Source organism: Octodon degus, unplaced genomic scaffold, assembly GCF_000260255.1.
Source record: "Octodon degus isolate 3935 unplaced genomic scaffold, OctDeg1.0 scaffold00080, whole genome shotgun sequence".
Lineage (NCBI taxonomy): Eukaryota > Metazoa > Chordata > Mammalia > Rodentia > Octodontidae > Octodon > Octodon degus.
Window position 1 is genome coordinate 6,135,477 of NW_004524656.1, and position 1,302 is coordinate 6,136,778.

Genomic DNA, 1,302 nt, shown 5'->3' on the forward strand with positions numbered 1-1,302 from the left:
TTAGGACACAGAGACAGGAGGATTAACATGAATTCCAGGCCAGCCTGAACTACATAGTGAAACCTTGTCTCAAGAAAATAGAGATGGCTCAGTGGAATAAGTGCTTCCCTGGCAAGTGCAAGGGCCTGACTTCAATCCCTGGTTCGGCCAAAAAAGAGAAAATAAAAACCAAAAAATATCAGTCTACACTGCTGCCATCTCCCCAGTACCCAGTATGAAGCCTGATGCATAGAAGACACAACATGCACTTTCTAAGAAAATAGAAGGGGCAAGGTGGGGGGGCCCAGAAGCCAGCTCGGGGAACAGAAGGCAGGCAGGGCGGAGGCTCACCTGGAAGGGCACATCGGCCATGGTCTTGGCCAGGTAGTATGCTTTGAGGCTGTACCAGTAGTTGAGGTGCTCCCGCATGAAGACTGCCATTTCTAAGGGGACTGGGGACACAGGCAGACAGCACGCTGCTGGCCAAGCCCCGCCCCTGCCTCCTACCCAGTGCCCACTCCCACCCGCGGACAGCTCTGCTCACAGGTGAGCACGGTCGGCATGAGGGCAGCAAACATGAGGAACAGCATGGAGAAGAAGAGGCAGCCGGTGTTGTTGAAGACCTTGCTGGCGTCATCACCGATGTGCAGATAGAGAAGGCCGATGAGCACGCCGATCAGCACATGGGACACAAACCGCAGGTGGGTCAGGACCTGGGGGGGCGGCCACAGGGGGCAGGGCGTCTCAGGACGGGAACCACAGGGCAGGAACCCAGCTCTACCCACAGGGGCCCTGCAGGGCCAGCAGGCAGGGCCCCCACTCTGTCCCACCTGCTGCAACCCATCAGCCCCCAAAGCAAGGCCTGCTCCTCCTGTCCCAGCTTGACACCTTACCGTGTCCCTGATGATGGACAGGAAGGTCCTCCTGAAGAGGATGCAGAACTGGGTGAGGGTGCTAGTGGCAAAGGTGTGGCTCTCGATGGGATCCACTTCCTGGGGAGAGGAGAACGGCCCGGTGAGCCAACCCCTCCTGCTGCTGCCCACTGCCCACTGCCCACTGCCCACTGCCTACTGCCCACTGCCTACTGGATCAGTGAGCAGAGAAACCCCTGAGCCCTTCCCAGTGCAGGTGTCTCAGGCTGCAGAGGGAGAAGCTTCATTTATGCTCCTGGGAACTGGGCTTTGGGTTGCAAATGGGGGGAGACAGTGGGGGAGAGGGAGAGGAAGGAGAGAGGCCTGGAGGTTAAGGCAGAAGCACCAGCTCCAGCCTAATTTGGACAACTTAACAACTTAATGAGACCTTGTCTTGAAATTAAAAAAAAAA

The 1,302-nt window shown here is 57.0% G+C and overlaps 1 protein-coding gene across 4 annotated transcripts in view; it reads right to left on the reverse strand.

Moving 5' to 3' along the window:
• Abcg4 (ATP binding cassette subfamily G member 4) overlaps positions 1–1,302 on the reverse strand; it is a 14,429-nt gene that overhangs the window by 4,983 nt on the left and 8,144 nt on the right. For 3 of the 4 annotated variants that reach the window (XM_023721109.1, XM_023721108.1, XM_023721110.1), the window contains exons 10-11: positions 524–971; positions 331–431 (exon numbers count right to left, since the gene is read on the reverse strand). In XM_023721109.1, coding sequence (XP_023576877.1) covers positions 331–431; positions 524–971 — 549 coding nt within the window. The remainder of the gene's footprint in view (positions 1–330; positions 432–523; positions 972–1,302) is intronic. The other variant, XM_004636416.2, reaches the window with a different exon arrangement.